At 42.4% G+C, this 27391-nt stretch overlaps 1 protein-coding gene across 2 annotated transcripts in view; it reads left to right on the forward strand.

The window, feature by feature from the left end:
• sipa1l3 (signal-induced proliferation-associated 1 like 3) overlaps window positions 1–27391 on the forward strand; it is a 57008-nt gene that overhangs the window by 9618 nt on the left and 19999 nt on the right. For both annotated transcript variants that reach the window (XM_019887655.1, XM_019887654.1), the window contains exons 2-4: window positions 21063–21776; window positions 23093–24044; window positions 26949–27079. In XM_019887655.1, the coding sequence (XP_019743214.1) occupies window positions 21297–21776; window positions 23093–24044; window positions 26949–27079 (1563 nt within the window). In that variant the 5' untranslated portion in view covers window positions 21063–21296. The remainder of the gene's footprint in view (window positions 1–21062; window positions 21777–23092; window positions 24045–26948; window positions 27080–27391) is intronic.

A 27391-nucleotide genomic window follows, 5' to 3' on the forward strand; every position in this document is an offset into this window, starting at 1 on the left:
AGGCGTACAGTGCACACACACACACACACACACACACACACACACACACACACACACACACACACACACACACACACACACAAAACTGTGGTCGTCTATCGGGATAAAAAATAGTCAAAAAGTCATTTTATTTGTACTTAAATCAGTGTGTCATACCTCCCTTTTCTTATAATATGTATCTGCTGAGTCATTTATTGTCACTAACTGAATGATTGTCCGATGACTCTCAATGGTCACTCTCAATCAAGCAACGATGACCTGAAAAACGGATGCGACTTTGTCTGGTATTGTTCTTATGCCGACACATCTCCACATGTTCAAGCTGTGAAAATATATCCCCTTAAAGCCTCTTGTGGTTGAAATATATCCTGTGGGGTTGCTGCAGGGATTTTCCACACTCTGACTAAGAGGTGCAAGCACTCATGGCCAACAGTAAGGCGCTCTAAAGCGGGCAGTATAGCGGACTATATGGCATTTTTAGAGGTGGAGGCATACCTAGTTAACTGCAGGAGGTAGTTGTGCTGGATAGCCACTGATGCAAATGAAGGCCCTCTGTTGCTCATATAGTGGGGGCAGGGGGCTGCTCATGCTCATGCTGGACTCCAAAGTGCATCACGTAGTGCCGTTTTAGCCCCCCACCCCCCACACCCCAAATCAGGAAAACTTAAATAAACCGTTTAACACCAAATCGCTTAAAATGAGTACTAAATAGTTCTAAGTCTTTGCACATGTTTGCAGCAGTTATCTTCAAACATCGAAAAAGCTTAAAAGGTAGCCTATAGATATGTACTAAAGTAAATGACAACAAGGGTCCTTGGTCACATGTTAGAGGTGGTGTGCTAGGAAAGAGCAGCAGCAGACCTTATAAAGAGAAAGACACACCCCAGGGCATGGAACACTCGGCCAGTGTGCACTCTGATTCATTGTGCTCTGAATGTCCTTTCACATTAAGTTGCATGGCTTTTCTATTCAATATAACCCTTGTAGTTGTCCAGGTTTGCGGGACCTGAAAATGTACCGCTTGGCTAGTGTTGGCAGACTGAGGGCGGTGATTATTGTTCTTTGGGTGTGCTTTAACCCACTTAGCACACCATCTCAAGGTCTCCTGCCAAAACGGTGAGATTAGTGTCTTTAATCCTTCTCCCAGAGTGAGCTGATAGGTTGTTTTTTTGCAGCTGCTCCACCTGTCGTCCTCTCCGGGAATGCTCAAGTGTCGCTCAATGTATGTAACTTCAGCATGACTTCTTTTCAGTGAGTTGGGAGATGTGTGCAAACTGAAGGCAATTTCCTGCTCATAAATACATCACAGGAGCCCTGCTGCTGTTTGAAGTGAGTGTCCCGGCACCACTCTAGTATGTTTACTTGCTGCCCCCTAAATTCTGCTCTGCTGGGCTTTTGACCTCAGGGTTCTGACTGGAGTCTACTCACAACTCCAACAAGTTCATCCTCTGCCACCATCACACGCATTTGTTCCTCAAATATTCCGAGCTCCCTCCCTCACTCCCTTAATAAAACAGGCTCATAGATTCAACATTCCTTGCATTCTTGATGTGGTCCCCACATGGCTGGATGGCTTGCTTTAAAAAAAAAAAAAATGTAGACCGCACCATCTTTTCAACATGCCTACAAGTGGAAGTGAAAAGCAAAGGTGGAAGTTGTTAAGAGAAATACTGTTGTCTACTGCAATGCACCCACTCAGGATTTAGAGCCAAAACACATGGTGGTTTTTAAAGAGGAAATCTGCAAGTAAAACAAGTGATTATCCGGCTAAATTAAAGGACTCAACATTAAGCTTCGGTCTGGCAAAGATATAGCGCTCCGGACGAGCGGTTGAGGTTTTTCTTGTTTGCTATGACGTGATGAAAGTTGGCTTTAAGTTGATTAATCTGTGACCTCATTGATACTTTTCAGCGCACTTTTTTACACCAAAGGCCAATTTCACATACAGTCGTATTTCAACGAACAGGCATTTGAAACAAAAACTCATAATTTAAAAATACACCTCACTATTTCACTAATTGTAATTTTTTTTTAATCAGTGGGACTCCTGCGCAGGTTTCTCTTGAACAAACTGTCCGGTGTTGTGTTTTACAGCATAGCGTGTTGCAAGTCGAGATATCGTAGTCTTACCACACAAAGTACGCATTGTGTCACTGTTTCTATTTTACTTGTCCTTTTACTGTGTTTGGGCCACTGAGTTCGTAATATACTGTCATGCTAATGGCATCAGTACGGTCGTATACACTGATGTCAGTGACGTAGAGCGACAAGTATTGTCCTCGCTGATTTGTGTTGTATCCAAAAAGTTTTATACAGTAATCCATAAAGTTCTTTTTAGCACACAGACAATGTTGTCTGTGCCTTATTAGACAAGAATTGGGCGAACGAAGATGGCGTTTCACTATGAACTAGCGATTCCTCCTCACCAGTCCCGAGGTACCGCTGGTGTGAATCTTTTAAGACTGGCAGCAGTCGGAATAACCGAAGCCAGAAAGGCTAACCGATAGTCCAAACCAGCATGTAACGCTGTGTCACTTTACTGGCAGGACATTTTGCCCCTCCACAGTGTTACAATCTGGCAATGGCAGCATATGGCGAAAGTCCTCTCGAAATTGGCGATCGGTCGCCAAAAATACATGGTGAGCATGTAGTCGACTTCAAATGTTAAAGGTTGATGTGGATTAGTAAAGTCAGCTTGTTGACTCGTCAACCAGTACTCCATACTACCTTTACGATCTCTTTGGCGGGTTTATTGTTCTTTGACATTCAGTGTCTATGGACACTGTAGAGATTGATGTAGCGAAGAACTACTTTTCCGCCATTTATTTCTAGCTATCTCATGTTTTTATCATTGCTAAGATAAACTCAGACAAGCACAAGCTTATCATCTCCTCTCTCTGCGAGATAGCTTTTGGGGCCGTGCACACAACAGTTTTAACGGAAAATGGTTAATGTGTCAGTTTGGCTGTGACAACCATGTTGAGGGGTTTGTGACTTGTAACTGTAGTTTGAAAACAGCGCTCAAAAGTGCAACATTTTCAAAACTGTCTCTCAGTGGGTGGAACTGTGGTGATTTGCACCTATTATGAATCCGTGTGTCAAGCCGCTCTTCAGTTGTGGGGGTTTGTTGCTTGAGCAGTGGCCCTGTCATTACAGGTTTATGTCTGGACTAAACGACCCCCCACCACCACCACCACCGCTATGCCTGCGACAGAGCATACTCATGGCTGAAATGGGGTCAGCCTCTCTTGTCTCCATTGCTGTCTAGTTCTTATACCATTGCTCTCAATGTCAGATTTGGTCTTTTGTGTCTTCCCACATTTCTCTGATCTGCACGTTTAAATGATTCACACGCATTTTTCTCTTCAGCTCTTGTATTATCTCCCCTCATCTCAAATATTTGGTCTGGGTACTTACCTCCCCCCTATGTCAGTTAGGAAAATAGGATTTTGTAATTATGACGAACAAAGACTAATTCTGCCTCTTAGAGGGAGCGTGTGGCTGGACGGTTTGATGAACAAATTACTGTAGCGATAGTTATTAGAATCAGTTTTGGGCTGCTTTGCCATCTTAGCCTACAGTAAGGTTCTTTGTAGTCCGGTACAGATTATGTCTTGCGACGGTCCCAATCACTGAGTCCATGGGCCATTAGTTGGCATGGACACAGCAAGACTGAACAAAGAATATTACATTGATCTGGAAAGTCTTTTTGAAGTTTTATTTTCAAAATCCAACAAAAATAAAATTACCGAACGGGCTGGATTTATGTACTTCGGAAGTCATTGTCTCCTATCAGTTAGCCCAAAATGGGTCCGCTTCATCAAAGTGGAAACAAGTGCAGGGCTTCTACTAATTACACCAGCTACTTTTAGTGTAGTTCTAAGTTATTTTATTTCCATGCCCGTCCGTCAAAATATCGCGTTATGTGAAACCGGTCCGTGGGATAAAAGAGTTTGGGGACCACTACGCTACGACATCTCATAAAAGATCTGTGCACATTTATTACATTTCTGTTGTAATGTTCTACTCTGGTCAAACGGCTCAAATGAAGGCGTTATATCAGCTTCTTTTGTGTTTTTACTGTTTTATGACTACTGAACACATGTCTACACTAAACATTTGTAATATACATTGCTTGCAGCACTACAACCTTTCCCTTGGCAAATTCTTGGATCATAAAGCCAGAGTAAATGTGTTGACTTTTTGAGACAATGGGGTGTAATGCTGTTGTTTTACACATACCACATGCCAGGTTCCGTGTTGACCCAAGGAAGGCCGTTGGAAAGGGGGAATACAAATACTGTTGTCAGAAACTGCCCCAATTGTCAGACAGGAAGGTCAGATCTGACTATGGGCCCAAACTTCCTCAAATACACCAAGTAACGCCATGATATTGACATACATTCACTGATAGATAACAAAACCTTTTTGCCAAGAAAATCAGCAGACATTAACAATTTAAAACGGAACCTTTTAACTTATTCACTGTCAGCCGTTTTCAAAGCAGTTCCTTTTATTGCCAGCAGTTTGAGAACATTTTGACTGATCTTCCACTTTCATGTCACTTTTTTTTTTTTGTCGTAAGCTTGGCACAGAATAAATCATCTATTCTTGCAAGTTAATTCGACCACATACTGACATCTCTGAAAAGTTGAAATTAACTCTCGAGCCATGGCCTTGTGATTTATGTTCCACTCATCTTCAAACATGTTCATTGTCCTTCGGTAAAATCCCTCACCTTCAAAGGTTGAACCTTTCTTATCTTGGGAGTTTGTTTAATGGGCCTGCACCTGCTCCTTGTACTACCACCTGATCCACCCACCCAGCACGCCCTCCGACCACTTCCCATTGAAAATACAACCATTAATAGCAGAAATATCCAGCTTGTTTGAACCAACTAATTGCAGGAGAACAAATTACAATGGTACTACAACAACAACAACAACAACAAAAAAGCATACACCCTGTGCTAACAGAGTGAAGTCTGTCAAATTTTTAAAAGAAACCACAGCTCTATAAGTGATTAGTGGGTGGCGACAGTCAAAGCCTAATAAGACTTGGGGAGAGTATATACATGTGCGTGTGTGTGCGCACAGCTTAAAGTACATTGTTGTTTGTCGTTGTGACACACAAACAGCAAACTGCTTGTACACACAGGGAGATCTGGGATTCACCGCATGTGTTTGTACTGTCTCTGTCTGTCTGTCTTGGAAAGATTCCACGACAAAGTGGGGAAAAAAATGAAATGACTTTTCTATACTTTAAGAAACAACCCCCGTAAAAACACAGCAGCTTGTATCGGCAAAGAAACGTCTACAGAGGCTTTGAAGACAGCTTTGCGTCCTTTTTAAGGCAACAGGATTTGTCATCGCAAGGCAGAAATGTTATCAGCAGGTCTGACTGGAGACATTATGGTAGTCATGAACATGGTTAAAAAAGAAAAATCTATACACACGCACACACACACACACACACACACACACACACACACACACACACACACACACACACACACACTGTATATAAAATCTCTGATCCAAAAGTAAACTGTCACCTGACTGATAGGGCAAAGTAGTTTCTGTTTGTATGTTGTGTTTACCAACATGATCAGTTGAGTTGGGGCTATTCTTTTCGCAAAGTCTGCAATGACTCACAGCATAGTGGAACTAGCTCGCCTGGTTTGTTCGCCTGCTGCCCTTCCTGTGAAGCATATGTTGCTGCAACGAAAGCAGTATTTCCTGTTTTGCCAGGAGCCCGCCAACAGAGATCATATTTTAGGATTTTGGATGTGTATGCTAGCATTTTTTTTTTCAATCACAACATATTTTCTCCACTGTGCTCAACCTTTGAGCTCATTGCCCAACTTGAGATGTGGTTTTGTCCTTAGTGTCCTGTCATTTGACTTGATCTTGCAGCTTGTTTTATGTACAGTGGATCTTCTGAATGAAGCCACACATAATTTCATATGTCGTACATGACCTCAAGCGGAGCTCAGTATCAGACTTCAGGATTACGCAAGGTATTTTTGTGATGCCATCACAGAAGGGTTTCGGTTATGGCAAAGAAGAAAGGCGCAATGATGCACCATGGAAACTGAAATTGAACTTATTGTGATGTCGGAAAAGGGTTCGCGAATTTCCTGTCATGGCTTCTGAATGACTATAAAAGCCCCCCCCCCCCTCCCCGCAGAGCAAGTGGCTGAAACAGTCTGAACTTTTGCATATCGATGATGATATATATTGTAGATACTAGGGATTCACAGAAATATAAATTCTTACCAAAAACAAAGAACCAAAAATAAGAAAACCAAGGCCGAACACCGAGACTGTAAGAAATTAAACCTTAAAAATCCTCGAGATTACAACAAATGCATCGTGATAGAACACCACATCTTATTTTATTACACAACGGTTAAGGAGAACATTTGCTCTTCAGCATGTCATGGCTTATAGGAGGACTTGCCCACGATTAATTTGACCTTACAGTATTACACCCCACAAGGACCAAGCTATTTTCCCACGTTTGTCTTGGCCCAACCACAGACCCCAGTACAAACAAAGTCCTCTTAAGAACATCATCGTATCGGAGTAACCCGTGGACCCCTTATGTCATCTTTTTTCACCTACTTATTTACCCATAGAGTCAGAACATATTCAGCTATGTAAAGGCTAAATAGTATATTTGTTTCAAGTGAGGCTTACTTTGTTGGGACAAGTAGTACAAAGCCTCACCATCTCCAGTGTCACTGTTCAGAGAGTTCCCATCATGCGGACGGATGGTAAAATGATCTCCAATAATCAGCTAAGAGTTGGTTCATTCTTTTGAACGTTTACAAAAGCCTTAATACAATAAGGTCCCAACTGCCTCTTGTGTCAGTGGTACCATTTGGGGTGGGCGGGTGCCCGTGGGGGGTCAAAATCAAATAGTGAGAGGAGAAACACTGGCTGCATTTGTGTCATTTGTGTGTATGGTCTTCATTGTTTAACTGCACGGTTAGTACACGCATTCATGCACACACACTTCTTGACTCCACCGCTTATACGGTATGTTATTGTTGATATGCAGAGGAGGTAGATAAAATGAGGACAAGAGTGTCACTTCTCATGAATCTGCTGAGTTGAAAACAGCTAATGGTGAAGTAGCCAGCGCTGGTGCCCAAGGCGCAGTGCTGCTCTGGTCTCACGTGGCGCTTGATGGGCTTGTTTTTGTCCCTCAATAATGATAGCATAATAATTATGTTTGTAAAAACCACAAGTTGATTCGTTGGATGCATCCACTGATTTCGAATCCTCTTCATTAAACGAAACCGTTTTAGTAAAAGCGATAATTTTTTGCTTTTGTCAGGCTTACGTCTGGTGTTTTGGTAGAGTCTGTGTTAAGTACAAATAATGTCTTCTGAATGTACCAGGCTTAAAATGAATGAAAAATCAAGCCTTTCTCTCCGCTTTGTTCCCCACTGTGGGTACGTAAGCCGAATACGCTGCAACCATGCCCATTCAACTCTGAACTGTAAATGAAAAATCACAACTAGTCCATGAAAACTGGATGCTACACTGTTTAGCATCGTCACTATGCCCACACATAACTGTGTGTTTGAGCCAAAAAATACATTTGTTTAAAGCTTCCCGGTCCTGGACGATTCACCACTAGTTCATCACAGGGACTTTCCACACTGCAACAATGAGGCACTCTAAAGTGGGCACTTCAGCACAAAGCCCCTGCCTATCCACTTTTAAAAAGTGTTTGCCCCTCCTCAATCTTGAACGTGTATTTAAAATGCATTTACAAGTACATCTCTATTCAATTTACAGGATATATAATTTACAGGACGCTCTAATTTCTGTCACTGTGTTGGCCTGTGAGAGGATTCTGCTTCTCATGCAAAGATTGCCCTCTGATTACACAAATATTGGAGCAGATTACATCTCGTGGCTTTTTGAATGGTGAAGGCATTGGCGGTTAATCTCGGAACTATTTTACTGTCAAGCGTTAATACTCTTTGATAGCTCCGGAAAGAAAAACCTGAACCAGTTCCACCAACTTCTCCTGCTACAGTACTTGTTGATACTCTAAACTTGACAGAATGAAAATGACAGATGCATTTCAAATAGTTGAAATGCTGTCACGAACTTCCTCAAAACACTTCTCATCTTGACAGATGAGCAAATGTAATGTCACGCCCAATTATTAATGCACATCTCAGTCACAGGGGGTTTGCCTTCCTGTCTTTTGGTGAGGTGTCTGTATAAAACCAATGAGTGCCTGTGACCTTTAGAACATTTCAATGCAAATACTGCATGTTAGTAGTCAACAGCCAAGGTATGTGCTTTGCATACTGTAGAACAAGTGTTATGCTCGCTGTTTGAGGGGCGAGGGACCAAGACCCGCTGCGAAGACCCTGCCTAAAAATGCATGTACAAGATACTCTAGCAATTCTCACACTTGTTAAGATGAAAAATAAAGTTAGCCCTACATTTAAGTAACACTTACAATGAACCCTCAATTAGGAAAAATGATTACATGAGCATTTTATCTGTTTTATGCTCACCAACTTGGTTCTGTTAAGAAATGATTTGCTGGTTTGGAGTGTCTTGGATGTTTGAGAGCGGGTTCTTAGCTTTAAATTCCCATTTTTGGCTCCTTTCTTTGCCTGCGCTGATTAAATAATCTGATGGGACCGAATGAAGGATTGTGCTTTAGGAATTTTTGATTAAGGCTTGGCCCTGGCTCGACCTCCTCCTGATCCGGTCCCTGGAAGTAGTGAGATGGTAGTCTGTTGCTTGGAGTCTGAGGGAGGGGGTGGGCCTGTTCAAGTGAGATCTTACATCTGGTGAATGCATTGGATTGTATTCTAGATCCAATTTATTTGGATTGCCTGGATCAAAAGTGCGATTAATTTTCTTTATTGGTCATTTTTTTCAAGGCTGTGATTCGCGGTGCACTTGAACCGCAAAGGCTTATGCTGAAGCGTTCCATTATTCACTTAGGGTCAACAAACCATTGGGAACATCTGTCACGAGAACCCCGTAAAGCGCCACAAATTACAGCCTCCAAGCAGACCGTTAAAAGAAATAATTGCCTCAGTCAAGCTGAATTAATATCACTGTTTTATTCTTAAGCGATATTTCTGTTTACCTGTTAACGTGGCAAGTCTGTGGAGTGGCCAAACACCACATGACAATCATTACTTGAATTCAAGGTGCTTTCAACTGTGCAGAAATTCAGTGTGGCGTTTCGTGGATTTGGTCATTAGTCCGGAGCCTCTCACGAGAGTAACGTTGTCTTCCTCAGATTTCCCCAGCTACCCTCGTTTGACGTTAACATCTTCTCTTAACCCCATCGATGGCCTCCTTTTCCTGAGACCTAGTCATCACTTAGCCTCATTAGTCTGTCATTGCTCTTATTCGGTTACAGGAAGAACCTTGAAACAACTTGCAGTACTGCGCACACGGGCATTTCCGCTGTAAACGCATCCTATTTTTTCCCCAGCAAATCGGCATGAGGTTTAGCAAGCAGAACTGTTTGTTGTCTGTAGGAATATCTGATGTCAAGCACAGTTTGTCCCTGGGATGCTTGTCATCTTTCGTCTTTCCGATATGGAAACATCCTAAATCATCATCATAAATTGTTTAGCTGAACAGGCCAGCGATGTTTTGTAAAAATCAGTTGGTGACTTTTAATAAATATACCTGGGTGTGAAAAACAGAACATCTCAGTGAACAAAACACTATTTTATTGATGTATTTTAGTTTCTTAGAATGATTTTTAAAAATTGCTTTGTCCCATGACCTGACGCGCCTGCAAACAGAGTGGACCGAATATACAAAAGTATATTCTTTGTCAATATGTTTAGTAACTTTTCTGACCTCACTCTCAAGTCTCTTTTTTTTAAACAACCTGGAAGTTTTATTCTCACAAACAGACATTCTTACTTTGTTTTCCATGTGACAAGAAAAGAGGCGGATGGAAGCCAATTGCAAGCAGAGTTCAACTGTGCTTGCCAAAGACATGCCCATTTATACGTTGCAATGGTTTCATCAATGTTTTGGAAATTTTGGGCCCAGGCTGCGTGATTCCAAGCCTCAAATATTTTGTGAATTTCTCCATTGTGAGACAAATAAAGAGGTTTTCTTCTTCTTCTTCTCCTCCTTTTGCAGAGGGTTTTGATTCACTTCCTAGTCCAAATATGCATGATGACATCACTCTTGTCAAGTGTTCACCAGTTGAAGATTTTTATTTTTTCTTGTGCAAAACAGCTGCAAAGACGTTTTACATGTCTTATTCGTTGATTGAAATTTGATGATGCCTCCACCGGAGGTTCTCCAAACCATTGGTCTTTCCAGATACATTTGCATTCTCATATGCATGTCACGTCAAGATTGTTTGTTACCTGGTGCCTGTGAAATAGACACTGCTGCTCTAATTCCTGTCAGTGTGTTGGTCTGTGAGGGAATTTTGCTTCTCGTGCAAAAATTGCCCTCTGATTACACAAATATTGGAGCAGATTACATCTCGTGGCTTTTTGAATGGTGAAGGCATTGCCGGTTAATCTCGGAACTATTTTACTGTCAAGCTCCTTGATGGCTCTGGAAATAAGAACCTGAATCAGCTTCACCAACTTCTCCTGCTGCAGTACTTGTTGATCCTCAAAACTTGACAGACTGAAAATGACGGATGCATTTCAAGTAGTTGAAATGCTGTCACGAACTTCCTCAGAACGCTTATCATCTTGACAGATGAGCAAATGTAATGACATGCCCAATTATTAATGCACGTCTCAGTCACAGGGGGTTTTGACTTCCTGTCTTTTGGTGAGATGTCTGTATTAACCAAAGAGCGCCTGTGACCTTTAGATCGTTTCAATGCAAATATGTGAGTAGTCAGCAGTCAAGGTATGTTCTTTACATTCTGTAGAAGTGTAATTCTCGCTATTTGAGGTTGTTAGGGACCAAGACCCGCTGCGAAGATCCGCCTAAAAATGCATGGACAATATACTCTCGCAATTGTCACACTTGTTAAGATGAAAAATAAAATAAGTACTACATTTAAGTAACACGTACAATCAACCCCACGTTCGCAGGGGATACGGACCTCGCCAGCCCATAAATAGTTAAAATCTGTGTTTAATTGATTTTGTGTGTGTGTGTGTGTGTGTGTGTGTGTGTGTGTGTGTGTGTCACACATGACATCAAATATTTAATTTAGTTTAGACTTTACAGCTGCCTCAGTGATAGCCTGAGGCTCTTATCGTCATGAACGGCATCTCCATTGGATTGGAACAAATAATCAAGTGAGAAACCACTGTAATATTTTGTCCTGTGCATATTTTTATTATGAATCTTCCTACTCAGCACAACTTCACGTCAAATATACTGCGTATAGCATGCATTTTGGGGTTTTCCTCAATGATTGGAGTGCAAACCCCACCCCATCCTCCCCCTGTTACTCAGCGCAGTAGCTGGCTAGCGTCCCCTGAGACGTCTGCAAGGGAGCTACAACAGCTGCGGTGGTGTACGTCGCCCCTAGCACCCGATAAGACCGTTGCTACGCGGAAATACATCTAGTCCCACCGCACAGGGGCCACAAGCACAGCTGGGGAACTTGTAGCTTGGCTCCTTTGTTGTCTGACCTGCATGTGTTTGCATTGTCAGCAGTCCGATCACTACTATGATTATTATGATTGAAGTATTTTGTTTTGGTCTTGCTTGCCTTAATTAAGATGTTCTCTAATCTCCTTCGCAAGTCAGTTGTTGACTCTTGTCTAGCTCCATCTTGATGAACACGAGACAATAATAGGTTTAATTGGTGGGGACAGCAAGATTCAACTCATTCACTCCCAAAGACGTATTTATGTCTTTTCAGACTCCACAAATTCAATCCCAGGTATGCATTAATATATCGAGATTTTTTTTCAAGAGTTAGGATAAAAAAAGTTATTTTCGGTTTTAGGAGAGTTTTTCAGTCCAGGGGGGAAAAAGTGTCACAGTGGGAATGGATACTGTTTCAGCAACTGCTTTGTTAATGGACATGGGCAAAAATTATGTTCATCATTAAAAATTTAAATAATGTTAATCATAGCTAATTACATCCCTCCATTTTCAATAGTACTTGTGCTCTCTAAAATTGCAGGTGAGCCTGGAGCCTTTTCCCAGCCTACGCCCTGGTCTGGTTGCCACCTAATCGTACCATGTACCATTTAAGAGACTTCATTGAACATAACATCAATGGTCTTGGACATTTGCAAATGGTTTTGCTCCAATAATAGCACCACAAAAACCCCATACATGATAGCCTGAGCTAAGATTCAAACCTACAACCTCTTGACTGTCAAGCATGCTAACACCGTACCACCATGCTGGACACTTAATAAGTGAACTCATTGTTTTTGTGCATACATTATTGTATCTGTAATTTGATGTATAACTACTGCAGTTTGTCGACTTTGTCTCATGGCATTATATAGCTACAGACTTAATTGTGTGTTCATCCACTTGCCCAATTGGAATGTATGACAAAATACAATGGAATCCATTCTAGTTGTTTATTTTGAGTTCAAGCGCTACATATTCAGTTTTTAGATGCAATGATTTGCGCTAAATTCATCTGAAATGCTGTTAGTTTTTACACTAAAATTTGCGTTTTTCAATAGAAAAATCAATTCGACGGAAAGAGAAAGCTGTTCATTGTCAGTGCTCAGAAATGTAACTATTTTTTGTTAGTATTTCAAAACAATGCAGTTCTAACCTCCAGAAACTGACAGTCAGCTCCCTGACAGAACCTAGATGGTAATCACAGTCTGTTCTATCAGCCACCTGACATTTGTTGTTAGCCTGTCTGTGGCATTTTGCATCGTGTGTTAGCATTATAATTGTCTTGTTTTATGTATAAATTTCACTGGGAGTGGCAATAGGCAGTTTGAAACAAGCACTGTTTATCGAATTGTTCACTATCTGCTGCTTGTTGACAAGTTATCAGTCACGATTTTCACTTTTTTGCTTGCAACTCTGCAAAAGATCGGCCGGGTGATGGCTCGTGTTTCAAGACATCCGTCAGTAGGATCACTGGTCATGAATTGCAGTGCCACTGCAGTTTTAGAAGTCCGCCTCGTGAACTAAATGAACTTTTCCCACAATATTCTAATCTAATGAGTTGCTCCTGTATATGTATTTAAGTCGTTATAAAAGTGTATTTGTTCACACATTAGACATTTGGTACCCTCTGCAGTCGAGTAAATAAATGCCCCTTGCCGCTATACAGTATGAGGGAATGCTGTAAATGAGGTACTTTTTCACTTACCCAGTTTAAAATGTTCTATTTGTTCATAAAGACATGCAGTCTGTGGGGCGGATGTGACAGCCTGCTTAGACACTGATTGGGTAATTGTTGTTGAAGGGCAAAGGGTGACCTCGAGACATAGCCAGGTTCCGTCATGCTAATCTCCCATACTTACTCTGTCAACAGGCCCACGTTGTGCAGATGTATATCGCAAAGCCGACGCATTCAGCTGTCTGCGGAGCATTGCATATGGCTGCCTAATTCGCCCTAAGATGCGAGACAACCATCTAAATAAATGCCAGGAATTTTCAAAATTGGATTATTGTGTTCGAGCAAAAACAAGTAGCAGATGCTTGCATCCCGCTGATGAGTGCACGGCCTTGAGCTTTTCCACTTCTTTTAGCTCATTTACACACGCCTTACTGCTTGACGGCACGTGGCTGCGAGGAGTGTTGACTGGGGTGATTGCGACCCAAGTTCAAACTGTATTTTGCTGTGTGCGGGGGGGCTTTGCCGCAGTCTGCTGCATTGCGAGATGCCCACCTTAATGTGCATCACAGTAGTCCGACTTATTATTTATCACGCTCAGGTTGCGTGCCCCGGTTGCTTGCGGCCCGCCGCCTACACCGCACAGCTCTTCGCACCTACCCGTTTCTATGGCGACCGCTCACGGCATAATGGTCATACAGCGACAGGCAGCCCCTCTGAGTGGTTTTGGTGAGACGAGTGTATTGTGGAGAACTTAATCTGTGCATTTATCCTCTTTTCATTCCCTCAGCACACTCACCACCATCGGACCTTTAATTTCATCAAATTGTAATTGTTCAAAATTATTTTATGATCTTGATTTGTTTTATCAGAAATGTATTCATTCACCTTTTGGAAACAGCTTTGAAGGATTGACCAAATAATACAGTGGAACCTTTAAAAGTCACAGTCAGCTCCAGTGACACTGTTTGACTTGTACTTTTGACCAGATAAAAAAGTAATAATTGTACACATAACGTTTTAACCTGGCCTGCCCAGCTATTGAATATTTTTAGAATGAAACATTCCCATATCTGTGCCTACTACTTGTTTATGATAATAATGCTTTATTTTCCTGTGGGTACAAGAAGGCATGCTTGAATGCTGACGTATTTAGGTTTTGATTGATTATTTGATTGGTTTATATTCATAGCCCACTGTCGACCCCACAGCACAAGTTTTTTTTAAGGCTCAAAGTTCTGCGAGGTGACTACTTGCCCTGTTGGTTTGGGTCGCGATCAAGAAACAGAGTAGAGGAACAGAGAGGAGAGAGAAAACAGTATAGAGGGACGAGAGAACAATAGCCCAATCACCAACAATGATCGGTGCATGATGATTGCAACAACAACCGACAATACCGTAATTATGACTTTACTACTCCGTTAGTGATGACACATTCCGACTAAACGTACAAGATTACATTGCTCCAAGAACCCAAACCCCGTAATTATATTGCTCATCTAGGCATGAGCCAGCCTGACCAGTTCCTGTGTTGCAATGCGTTCGATTTCCTTGTGTACAGTTATCATGACACTTTTCATCTTCCACTGGTTTCACTGACGTTTGACTTTAGACGTAATCAAAAGCGAGCCATCTGATTAGATGCAGGTTGGGTTTGCATATGCGTTTCTACTCAGAGGACACTCATCTCTTTCCATCCTCATTTCAATTTAATGGAGCTCACCCCTGCGGGGAGCAAAGCCACGTGCCATTCACTTACACGACTCGGAGGAAGCAAACGAGCCTTTGTCATCAGCCATTTACAGATCAGCCTGCAAACGACAATGGCTGCAGCGGAGGGGCCGGGAAAAGGCTCTTGAAAGAGATGAAAATGTTGGGATTGGGAATGGGGCTGCCCTCCCTTTTACACGTGCTACTACAGCATAACAACCTCACGCTGATGCTTTACATCGAATCGTAACTGTTTTTCCCCCCAATGCAGGAAATCAATATGCTTTTATCTTCACACACACACACACACACACACACACACACACACACACACACACACACACACACACTGCAGAGGAATACTCATAAGAGTGGTTAGCCTAATCTCATCTAATTCATAACTGGCGTGCCTGCCTTGAGAAGACGCAGGCGCCTTCTCTCTCACTCTCTCCATCACATTAATCCTCTGAAACGTGTATGCAGTAGAGACTACTTGGCTATGACTCTTTTGTCATTATTTGACCCTTTTAGACAAATGTTTCTTGGCATATAGTCCCCCGCCACCCCCCAAAAAATAAATAAAAACGAGTGGAGGTTTTATTTAGACACACCTCAGCAGTAGCAGCCACATTCTCATACCAATAAACAAACAGCGCTTCCGGAATGCGATGATTCATGCTTAGGTTTTAGGTCATCGTTTCATCTGCATGCTGTGAGGGTCTCTACTCGATGTGTGTCCTTGGAGTAGAATTCGGGGCGTTTACCCATCAAGGGTTTTTTTTTTTGTTTGTGTTTTAAAATTTTAATTTATTTTTTAATGCTAAAGCTGATTAAAACGGTATTGGATTGGCCATTTATTTATTTGACACATCAATGGCATTTTGGAGACAGTGTTAAAAACTTCGGAAAATGTGGAGTTTTCTAAACACACTGGAAACACGAGGAGATGTATAGATTTGTCGGAGGAAGTACACGAGCATGAGGGTCTATTTTGAAGTGTTTTCATTGTTCCTCCAAAATTGATATGGTAATAGAGATTTGTTGTTGATTTTGTTTGTATCCTGTATTTTCATGGCTTTGGGCTTTTATTTTAAAGGATTAATGTAGATGAGGTTGTATATGTGGTTTCCCTTCTGCCTGCCTGTGAGAGGCCTGTCACCGAGATGTGAATTCACATAACAGGTTACCCTCTTTGATTTCATCACACGACAGAAATAACCCTCAATTTTGAAGCTACCTGCGTCTCCCGCCAAATTAATCTCAACATGCTTGTCAAAATGAATCCAGTAATCGATTCTGAAATTAAGAGACAACTATTTTAATGATCGAGTCATCGTTTAGAGCCATTGTTGACCTCAAAATTGCCCAAATCATCTGATTTCAGCCACTCAAGAGTAATTATTCTCTAATTTGTGTAGTCCTCCTGAAAGCAAACCATCTTTGTGTTTCATCAAATCCATTTACTTTGGAAAACAATAACCAAACCAGTCACAAAATCAGTGTGATGTTGCTTCATTTTTGTTCTTTATAAAGTCACCAACCAATAACAAATAAACAACATTAAGTGTTTAATAAACAGTAATCAGGAAGAAATCTATTATAATCCACTTTAATGCAAAATGAACTTTTATCTGATTATTTGATGGAATAATCCATTAAAAAAATATTGATAGTGACAGCCCGACATGCCTTCGTTTTTTTTTTGGGGGGGGGGGGGTTTGGCCTGGTGTGTAGTCTTTTTCGAGATCAATGATGAACTTGAATGTCCAATTCATTCTCTACTCTGTTCATGCATTGATTATGGGATATGTTAGCAATTGGACCGTTGTGTTTATCATGCTGAGTTTTCATTTACCGACAGCGCTTGCTAATGGGCAGCTGCTGTGCGACAGGGATGCTCACACAATCACTGACCCCTTTAGCTCTCTCTCCTTCAGCTACACAAGACACTGTTATTAAGCATGCTACACTGGGTTGAGTAAGCCCCAATTGATCAGTATTGATTGGAAGTGTATTTGATGGGCCTCCCCCTCAGGATATGTCTGTTGACCCCCTCTTTCTTTCTAGTTTTTGCCCTACTTGTATTGTGAATGTCCTTCCCTGTCTGTTTTCTGACCCCCACCTCATATTCGAAACATGCTGCACAGTCTCCTTGACTTAGACCCTATTTCAGTACTGTCGGATAATAGTCAAATAAGATGGGGTATGCATATTGTGTGCAAAAAAAGCTTTTTCCTCCCGCATTTAGCAGTCCATATCTATGGCTCAATATTTGTATTCAAAGTCCATTGCATGATGTTGTGTGTGAGACTGTCAGGTTTTACAGCGCACGTGCAATACCTGCCGCGGGCACTTTTGTTTAGGTGGTCACCTTACTGAAGCCATTTGGGTTGCAGATCAAAAGATGAATGTGAGAAAAAAAAGTTCAGAATTCCAGCTTTTGTTTCAAGTTATTTACATTGTTGATATGTTTAAAACTAAGGACCTTTTGTTTTAATCCACACACTTTTCAAAACGGAAACAAAGGACTTGACCTTTCCGTTGGAACACTTTTGTTAGGGACTGTATATTGTCTGTCACCATGTGTTACTGCACCATTTGTGTTCATTCCATTGTTTAAAGGGTTAAAGCATAGGTGTCAAACTCAGGTCCTGGAGGGCCGCTGTCCTGCATGTTTTCCAAGTCTCCCTGTTGCAACACACCTGATTCAAATGATCAGATCATCAGCAAGCTCTGTGGAAGCCTGACATCGAACCTGTTCATTTGAATCAGGTGTGTTGCAACAGGGAGACTTGGAAAACATGCAGGACAGCGGCCCTCCAGGACCTGAGTTTGACACCTATGGGTTAAAGCACAGCAGCATAGATATTATTTAGCATTAGCATGAAGCTATTTTGTCCTAAACAGATGCTTTTTATTTTATGTTTAGTCTGACAGTAGATTTGAACTCGGAATGGCAGAAAGAATCCTCTTTTTGGAAGAATTGTACACGTATTGTTTAATCACTGCCACCATACAACATTCGGATCTCGAGTCAGCGCTTGCAAGTTAAAGCAAAAAAAAAAAAAACACGAACTGCGGCTCGTATCTCAAGGCGCCACCTGTCTTTGCATACAGACCTGGGTCAGTGTGACTTTGACTGTTCTTGAATCAAAGAAATTCAATGGTTTTACCATATGTAATGAAATACCCTCTGACTGACAAGTGTGGTTTTAGTTCTCAGCCAGACTATTAGTCTCCACTCTCTGCTGCCCATAGTTTGTACTCAAATACACGTAAAATGAGGCTTCTTACCCAACACGTAGAATACAGGCGTCTGGTCCTCCTCCATTATTGTTTGTCAGCATGTCTCGTTCCCCCTCCCATTGCAATGATAATCCAATTGTTTGATTACAAATAAGATCATGCAAAACATCTGCCTTGCAGCTTTGCATGGATAATTCATTTTTCCACATGGACTAATTTTATTGCAGTCACATGCGTTGGTCCATGTAGAAATTGGTTTGTGAGTTTGGGGCCCTTTCACACTTAACAAGGAAGATGAAGAAGTGCAATGTGGACCACAACAGCATGTCAGCGATCGCCAAAACAAGGAGATCATTTAATATAGCCTACCATTGCTACTTAGTACATATTTTAATGCCCCCGTAAGTGGTCAAGGATACACAGCTGCCGGTGCACTTTCACTCGCTTTACTAAAGAAATGGTAAGAAAACAAAGCAGGTAACAAGTGCATTCATTCATTCATTCATGAGCTGCCGATGGACACAATTGCACCTCATGTAGACACTATTGTCAACAATCAGTTTTTATCACATTAATTAATGGGATTGGTAGATTACTGAATTCCCAAAATATTCAATAGCTGCGGCCCCATGTAGAATGTCAACGTTTGAAATGCATCTCTTCCAGTCTACTCTACCAGAAGCTAAGTTGGCATGAATTTTTGATGCGCAGTCGCCAGGCTGTCCGCCAACACCGTATTGTCATTTGTCACATAATCTCCTCCTGTCAAATCACCTGCGCCGCCATCTGTTCTTCAAACCAGTTGCTGGATCTTGCTATTGTCATTTAAGCCTCTGCATGTTTCATTTGATCATTTTTATAAGTCATTGAAGACTGAAATATACAGCATATCGGTTTGTGTGCTCATCTTCTCCATCACTAAGAGGGAATCAAATTACATTTGGCCAAAACGCTCACTCATACTCAACGATTAATTGATTCAATTATGATCAATGATTTACTTATCTCAGATCTGGCCAGGTGCAGGATCGACGTTCCGAGCACATGCAGCAGTGGCAACATCTGCCCCCCAACCCCTGCACCGCCCACCCCCCATTCATTCCCTTTATTCCTCACAACTGACCAGTGTAATTCCCAGCCATGCTGTTCATGTGCTTGCGATGCAAGGACCCTAAAGCATGTCAAAGGCAACAGGGAGGCACTTTCCTAATTACTGGATGCCATTCATTAAATCAAATGAATGTGCTTCATCTTGCATGTGCTCAAGTTTGGCCCGAATCTAATTTCCCTTTTTGCCTTGGTTGATTGGTTGTAATATGTCACATTGAACACAGCATGTCATTAGACTTCCCATGGCAACTGCCTATTTCCGGATTCTATCAGCGTTTCATACAAATACACCAGCAAATGACTATTATTAGGCTTTTTAAGCATGAGAAATGTTCACAGTCAACACTGTAAAGTTTTTCATGTAAATTTAATGTATTTAAATTTTGACATGTCTAAACAAGGATTTATTGATTTGTAATGATTATTTACTTTAATACCCTGTTCAAAATAATCATTGGACAGCAAAGATAATCAATTTATAGACTGGACTGGTTATAGTGTATACCTGAGCATGTCAAAATAACTGACAGGCAGGCAGTCAGGTGCACTCCTCTCTCATGAGCGGTGTGCTTCATACTCCCGTGACAGAGGTCATTGGTAAAGATCAGACCACACTCACCCCCGTTGCCCCTCTGTCTGTCCCTCCACATAAAGAAGCCATTCTGAGGTGCTTGCAGCTGCGTCAGGATAATCTGGGATTGTGCCTGATACTGGATCACAGGACTGCTCTCTGGATGAGCAGAAAGCGTGATCACAGTTGGAGCCGCTTGCATTTGCTTGCCTATAGGACACATTTTCCATCTATAAATGACTTTTGTTCACAGTGTGCTTCTGTGTTTATGAGTAAAGCTGTCATGGGACAAGAAATGACTTCACTGCCGACTCATAAAGTGCGTTGTTCACCGAAGAGCACAACAAACTCTTTCATGTCCTTGATAAAAACACAAAGCTCACCGTTGTACTAATCAACCTTTATGTTGACATTAGTTGGCGCTTACAATAACCACGGCAGTGAATTTGATAGATTGTCAGTTTGCTGTCAAATTACCGGAACAAAAACAGGTAAGTAGACCCTTGTTAATTTTTACCCCCATTATAAGTGTTTGTATTGAAAAGGTGTGTTGCTTGAATTTTAAGATTTTGTATCAATGGACACATCACCAGTGGAATGGAAGGTGCTCACACCCGTGTAGTCACACAGTTAACTCCTATGCAGAGATGTGAACTCTACTGAGGACATACAAGTCTGGAAGTAGCCTGCCACTAAACCAATAAACAACAGGACACGCACCTCTCGCCTCAGTCTTAACACCTCCAGATTTTCACAGACAAATGCTTAGTCACAACTACATGCCGCTCGACTGTTTTTGGATGCTCTCGATGTGGAAATGAGCTTCTGATATCAGCCGGGCGGTGTGGTGCTTTCGTTCCGCAGTCGAGCTGTGAGAGACGGTGCCTGTAGGGTATGCGAATGTTTATCTGTGCGCGCTCGTGCACTTGAGTGCACAGTGTGAATGATAATAACTTGCCTTGTCAGCTTCCAGGAGCTTAGTCTCGACGGAAGAAATCCTCTGTCATATCACTGTACCTTTATTATCCTGCCCGTCTGTCGCTTGCCGTCTCTTTTCAGAATTGAACCGAAAAGAGTTTAGGGCACAATAGCTATGCTGGGTTGTACTCAGAGTGAATTAAACTTGTGAATTCTGACGTTCTGCTTGTTTTTCCCTGTTCAGATCTTTATTGGACTTGAAGCACTCTGAGGAGGAGGAAGAGGACTGGTCCATCATGGATCAGTGAAGTGAGCCCCGTGGAACAACAGTGATGATTGTGGACGCTGGAGGCTGTAGCGCAGAGAGCACAGTGTGTGAGGTGCCTCTTCCTGTCCGTTTTTTGCATCCCTCCTGACATGGGATGCCAGCCCCATACCCACCTGGCCTCCATCTTGCCCTGAGCTCCCTTGGGGCGCCATGAACAGCTACAGAGACAGAGGAGTGACCTGTACCTCCTCAGACCTTCTGGACGTGGGTGGTGAAGGCGGACCTCCTCAGCATGCGCCGTATCGTCACACGCCCAATGGCCACCCGGTCCATATGGAGGCCATTCAGCTGCGGGTCTCTGTACCCAAAATGGGGGTCCGCGCTCGGATTGCAGAGTGGCCCCCGCGTCGATCCCAGTCCAGAGAGTCGTTGCTTGAAAATGGCCAATTGAGCAGCCATCACACTGGCGATGACTGCTCCACGTCGGTGTCGTCATCGGCGCTGGCATCCGACGTTCGGTTGGTTCGAGGCGGGGTGGCCCGGTTGCCGCGCCGTTGGTCCAAAGATGTGGAGTTCCGAGGCGGAGCGTTTGTCACTGAGAGAGGTTCACCCTTAAACCTTCGTGTCTTGCCCCCGCTGAGGCAACGCTCCAACAGTGAGGTGACGCTGAGTGAGCAAGATGAGAACGAGGTGAGACTGCTATTTATGCTCTAACCACCTCCCCTCCCATCCTACAGAAAAAGCAAATGGCAAAGACATTATATCTAAAAGAAGTTTTGCTTAATTTTTTCCCCCTTGTGGTAACTTACACCAACGTCCACAAATATAACAGAATTTTTTTTAAATGAGTTCCTTCCTCTTAAGAAAATGTCCTTTTAGTCCACACGTGTATAAAAACTGAACTCTCAAGTTTACTAGGAATGTCAGTTAATCTTTTTGGAATTGATGATCCTTTCAGTTATTTATGTGGATTCCAGGCCTAATTTATTCTTATAATGACATATACTTAAAAAAAATGGAAAATGGAATTGTGGATGGTACACGGTTGAAGTTTGACCTACTGAACCATTAATGCCTAGTATCTCGGATTTCTCTGTGTGACTTCTGACTTATTTTCCATCACTTTTTTTTTTTTAATACCAGCCTGTCAAATAAACTTGAATTCATCGATAAAATTGGTGAATTGGTCAACTCCAGTAAGAATCAAGTCATACATCACTGTGCCCCAGTTTTGGCTACTTATTTTAAGTTGAACTTTCAAGCACAAAACCTATAGGGCAGGATTGTCAAACTCTTTTTTTTCACAGCCCAGATTGTAGTTAGGAATTCCTTCAGAGGACTGTTATGGCTATGAACCCAAATAAATGTATGATTGCCTCATATCGCATATCTCTTTTTAACACGGCTTATCCGGTACAGCAAATTGATAAACAACTACTGCAAATACTTGCAATATGTCAATATTTTTAAAGTTAAGAACATTTGAAATGTTGGTATTTTAACAAGAAGTGCAAAGTCGATGCACATAATTCACCTTGGCGAGTCACATAAAATTATGTCGCTGGTGGGATGTGGCCACCGCGCCTTGAGTTTGAAACTTCTGCAACAGAGTTAAAAATTCAAAACTAACTTGAGACTTAACGTGTCCTACTCCACATTCAGCATTCCATTGTATAAAATGGCTTGGTATGACTGTTATGCTGCAAAATGTCATATCTTAAACGCATTTCTGAGGTTGGGGGTGGGAATATCTGCTGCCGCCTTCCTGCATGCTTTTTCAGTTTTCTCAGTCGACTCTTGCCCCTTCCCACATTCACAAAACATGCACGTTAGGTGAATTGAAGTCCCTTAAATTGTCCATAGGTGCCCCACCTCTTGCTTAAAGTCAGCTGGGAACATTCCCTGCTCATGCGCAACCTTCAAGATGACAAGCAGTCGAGAAAATTGATAAATTCTTCAGTTGATTATTTTAACAACACATTATTCTCTCTCATTTCCACTCTAAGGTGGATATCCGTGGCGCAGGAGCGATGGGGACATTGTTCAGAGAGTACGGCAGCACCTCCTCCATCGACATCCAGGGGATCCCCGAGCAGAGCTTTTTTGACATGCTCACCCAGTTCCACCAGGAGAGGCCTGACCAGCGCAGCTCAGCGCCCTCGCGCATCAAAGAGCTACTACGTACGACGGACTCCCAACCAACCGGCACTCCTTCGCCCGCTTCCACACTGGGCGGGGACGAGCGAAGGAAGGAGGGAGGTGAGCGGGTCAGGAAGAAAAGCGGCGGCACAGAATCTTCACTGGGGACCTCGTCGTTGTTCAGGAAGCTTCGGAGCACTAATCGAACGGAGCAGGATGGCGGTAAAGGAGAGACGAGTGAAGAGGGGGGACGGAGTTCATCTGATGTCCCTTATAAAGCTTGGGTGTGCCCAAAGAGCTTTGTCCACTACGATGCACAGAGCATCTTGTTTGACCTCCACGAGGCCGCAGCTCAGCGTGGCTACGCGACCCAGAGGAGGAACACGGCTACTGGGGCATCCGCTGCCTCAGCGTCCAAGTCGTTGCATCTGAGCGGTAATGAACCTGTCTATGCCAGCATTGAGGACTTAACTATGGGCCTCGACCATAGCACAACCACACCCTCTATGGTTATGGACCCCACGGACGTTCCCCCCGGTGCCCACAGCTCAAGCCCGCTGCTCCTCAGCTGCCCGCACTTCCTCAATGAGACAGGGGGCCATGGGGAACGTAACGTAAGCTTCCTCAGCTCATCGTCAGAGCGAGGAGAAGGAGGAGGAAATGGAGTGAGGGGTTGGTTGAGGAGGAGTAATGCCAGCGTTTCCGTGGTGGAGATGCCGATTGAACTGCAGGTCACGAGACTGGAGAGACTTAAAGAGTACAGCATAGAGCACGTTGACCTTGGGGCTAGGTACTACCGAGACTATTTCCATGGGAAAGGTAAGTCACACAAAAATGCATTGAGGGACTGCAATCATAAAACACTCCAAATCATTTTTAGATGTACCTGTGAAATTTGACGGTGTTGATGCGGTTTTGTTCTGCCAGTGTTTCACCACTGACAGCCGTACCAGCTCATCGTGTGACAGTTAATATGCAGCTGGGCCTGAGAACTGCAAAGTGAGCCAAGCTGGCAGCTCTCCCAGATGTCTTTTTTTGGGTTTTTTTTTTTTACACGTCAATTCACCACCAGACTATTGGCAAACTTCAATATCATATACACCTCCGCTTTTAACTAAACGATTACTGTGACAGTAACATTGGAACTTATTTGTTGATCAGTGCAAGTAGTGGCTGTTCCAAAAAAATACATCATTTGAAATATGAATATTTGTCGAACATGTCCTATGCTAATGTTTCCCAGCCTTTATTGAGCCAAGGCACATAGTTTGCAGTACATAAATCTCATGCACATCACCACCAATCAATACAAATAATAGTGAGATACTGATGATCTCCTCTGAATTGATTACAAATTTTACTTGTTGTGAAATCTGGGTCTAGTTGAATACAAAGCTGATATACTCACAGGAGATGAATAAATAATTACTTCATAGTAGTGCCTTGAGATACAATGACCTGATTAGTTGTCGTTTAGCCACTGTGTCCCAGCCTTTAAATTGTGAGCAAAAATTTATCAGGTCTGATATGGTGGCAGTTAACTCGCTTCACAAGCGGTAGTTGGGCAGATAGTTCATAATTCTTCAGCTAAGAGGCTTCAAGCTGTTTAATTCCTCTCCCAGTTGAAGTTTATTGTCAAGGTGATCATAAAACTAAATGCCACCTCGTATATTTAAAACAAGCTAAACACCTTTGTGCCTTCAAGTCCATTTAGCGTAATACTGACAACCAATGCAAAAGACAAGCTAACAAAAAACGTCAGTGTCACGGTGTTATAACCCACCCTTCAGCATTATATTCATTTGAACACAAACCGTGGCGCACCGCACGTCAATATAGACGATGCAGGCATTTATTCTTTATCCTCTGTGTAGAACAAATTCAACACTTATCTCAAAGGACTTCTCGACCAACAATACTGTGCCATGTCAGTGGTTGGGAATTACTGTCCGAATGAAACTGCAGTAAAAACACTTCTTGTTTAAAAATAAAATATGTATTTATGAAAATTCCAACCAAATAGTCGACTAAATATAGGTTTTAGTCACAAAATTTCTTCCAGATGCACACCGCTTGCAGCACGAAAATTTTTTGCCCTCCACTTGGCAGCTGGGGAATATTTTATTTATTTATTTTTTTTTTACTGAATTTCCTCAAAATTGCCCACTGCCACATTCTAAAACACAAAAACGCCTTTTCATCGCTATTGACTGTCATTCTACACTCTGAAAAACGAAAAAGTGAAATAATCTTAACAATGAACACCAACCCAAGTTTCATGTCAAACTTTTTTGCATCTCATTTTATGGAACACCCTGTAAGACCAAGACCAGAGATATTGTACGTGTGCACATGCGGACACTTCTCATCATCACCTCGTATGACGACGGTGTGTATGAAACGAACCCCACGGCAAACATCATCTGGCAGCATCCTAATTAGTGGCAGATGCTGTTGTGGGGGCATTTGTGCGAGTAAGTGTGCGTGTGTATGCGTGTTAAGCGAGACAGCTCCCCCCAGGCAGTGCAATCGCATTAAGGTTATCGTTCCAAAAATATGTTCCTCCTCTGACTCGGCTGTCTTGCGCTATGCCTGTGCACCCTTGGTGAATGTCATGACAACCCATCAAAAGTCTGACATTTCATGGCATGGAAGCTAAGCGGACTTGACTCTTATGCAATGTGTTCACCATCCTGGTTTTCTGTTTGTCAGCGTTGTGGAAGAACACTTGTCAAGTAATGTTCCAACCCGACCGTCTGAGGAATCGCTCTTTCAACTCCCACTCGTGACTGTGGTGTCGGCATTAGCGGGGCTTAGCTTCGGAGCTTCAGAGTAGGACGTGCAAGATGCTGTGAAATGTGTGGATAACTTGGTGGAACGAGCCACAGAATGTTAATTGGCGTCTTGTGGCAGCACGTTTGTCCTTTTCCTGGGTTTACAAGGCTAAGTAAGGATGTGTTTACTCCTCATAGTCCAGCTTTTGTTAATTGCATAAATCTGTAAGAAAATGTGATACATTTCTCATGGTAATACTTTGGCGTTACTACTCACCAGTTAATTTGTATCCTCCGAAGCGCTTTCAAAGTATTCCTACGTCTTTGTGAAGGCATAATTTCATTGTTGAATAACAGCCAAGTCTCACTCAAATGATTTAAGTTGAATGTTGAACTTTTCTCCCAGGATGAGGAATTACATTCACGAGCAAAGAAAAGGCCTTTTGTGTTTTAGAAAATGCTCGAACACGGTCAAGCGAGAGTGCACACAATGAATTTCCAAGGAAATTCGAGATACCAACTGGAAAGCAGATTTGGACACCAAAAATAGTATCACATTTCACATGTCGAACATCTGTCAAGTTTTGTAAAATCGGTTATAAAACCTTTAACCGTTACTTCTATCAGATTATATCGTTGGAATTTTTTAACTCTGTTACTTCTATCCAAATATATTGTTGGAATTTTCCAACACGATGCCTATTTAAATTTGTTTGCCCAAGACATGCAGTTAGTCAGGTATTCATATTTCAATTGTGATCATTTTCCATGCATTTTTTTGCCCAAACCCTTATGACAAATGTTTCAGCGGATGGAGGAGAGGTAATTGTGAAGTTTGACGTTGATCAACACCAAATTTCCTTCTTGTTTTTACTCTTACTGAGAGTCATTCTAAATTGTGTTATCTTGTCATCATTTTAATACACCAAATCTATTTGTTTTCCACTAGAACACTCAAACTATTTTGGTACTGATGAAAAGCTGGGCCCCGTGGCCATCAGCATCCGAAGGGAGAAACTCGATGACACCAAAGACCTGAAGGACCAGTATCAGTACCGCTTGATCGTGAGAACCAGCGAGGTATGTGTCCCTCTCTATTTTCTATATTTCGACAATGACGACAAAACCCGTGTTTTAGTGGAAACGCACCAGACTATCACAAACGCAGCAGACACAGGATTACAGTAAATACTGGATGGAAGAAAGGTTGTTTGTAATTAATCAACCTTCCTTCCATCCATCCATCCTTGCATCATCTACCGCTTATCCGGGATCGGGTCGTGGAGTCCGGCAGCTTCATCAAGGAAGCCCAGCCTTTCCTCTCCCCAGCCCAAGGCGCTTGCAGGGCAGCCGAGAGACATCGTCTCTCCACCGTGTCCTGGGTCGTCCTCG

The sequence above is a fragment of the Hippocampus comes genome, unplaced genomic scaffold (genome assembly GCF_001891065.2).
Source record: "Hippocampus comes isolate QL1 unplaced genomic scaffold, H_comes_QL1_v1.1 scaffold6, whole genome shotgun sequence".
Taxonomy (NCBI): Eukaryota; Metazoa; Chordata; class Actinopteri; order Syngnathiformes; family Syngnathidae; genus Hippocampus; species Hippocampus comes.